Source organism: Opisthorchis viverrini, assembly GCF_000715545.1.
Source record: "Opisthorchis viverrini unplaced genomic scaffold opera_v5_9, whole genome shotgun sequence".
In the NCBI taxonomy this organism is placed as follows: Eukaryota; Metazoa; Platyhelminthes; class Trematoda; order Opisthorchiida; family Opisthorchiidae; genus Opisthorchis; species Opisthorchis viverrini.
Window position 1 is genome coordinate 2463507 of NW_008751665.1, and position 603 is coordinate 2464109.

Sequence of the window (603 nt, forward strand, 5' to 3'; positions counted from 1 at the left end):
TCCACTGACTAAAATTCCTTCTCCCTAGCCACTATGTCCGTACGATTAGTCCAAGTAAATTAGTCATTCGGCAGTTGGACGCGAATGCCCAGATTAACGATGGAACATGTTTCGCATGCCTACTAACAACATGGCAACACTGAAGGTCATTTCACTGATAACGCCTCTTGGTGAAAGCGGATGCAACCTTAGTGCTAGGCGGACCTCCACACGGATCCCGCTTCAACGCTCGCATTCAGGTGCTGCTACGGTCGAGAAGACCATCCCACGCAAGATTGGTCAAAAGTTCGGGACGCTTGCCGGTCCGGCATCAAGCCGAGATCTGATTGGTCGAAAGTCTGGACCCAACAGCCAATCATGACCCAGTATTATTCTAACGCCGGTTGCTGTTGCCGCATCCAGAACGCGTCAGCATTTCCAGAAAGTAACTGCCGCCTACGCTATATATATGAAGCGCTGTACAAGTGTTCCTGACTTCGTTTTGGGCGTTAACATACCTTATGCACCTTTGGCGGTTGTTTTGTCCTGAACGCTAGTTTGGGAGGCTCAGACCGAGAACTAAGCCGAGAAAAATATCGTTACTACACTAATTGTGACCATGCT

The 603-nt window shown here is 49.1% G+C and overlaps 1 protein-coding gene across 1 annotated transcript in view; it reads right to left on the bottom strand.

Moving 5' to 3' along the window:
* Positions 1 to 359, bottom strand: part of T265_00899 (hypothetical protein) — a gene marked incomplete at both ends in the record, with an annotated part of 6002 nt that extends 5643 nt beyond the window's left edge. The window contains one exon of the mRNA XM_009164794.1: positions 250 to 359. Within this exon, the coding sequence (XP_009163058.1) occupies positions 250 to 359 (110 nt within the window). The remainder of the gene's footprint in view (positions 1 to 249) is intronic.
* Between the last annotated feature and the right edge of the window lie 244 nt (positions 360 to 603).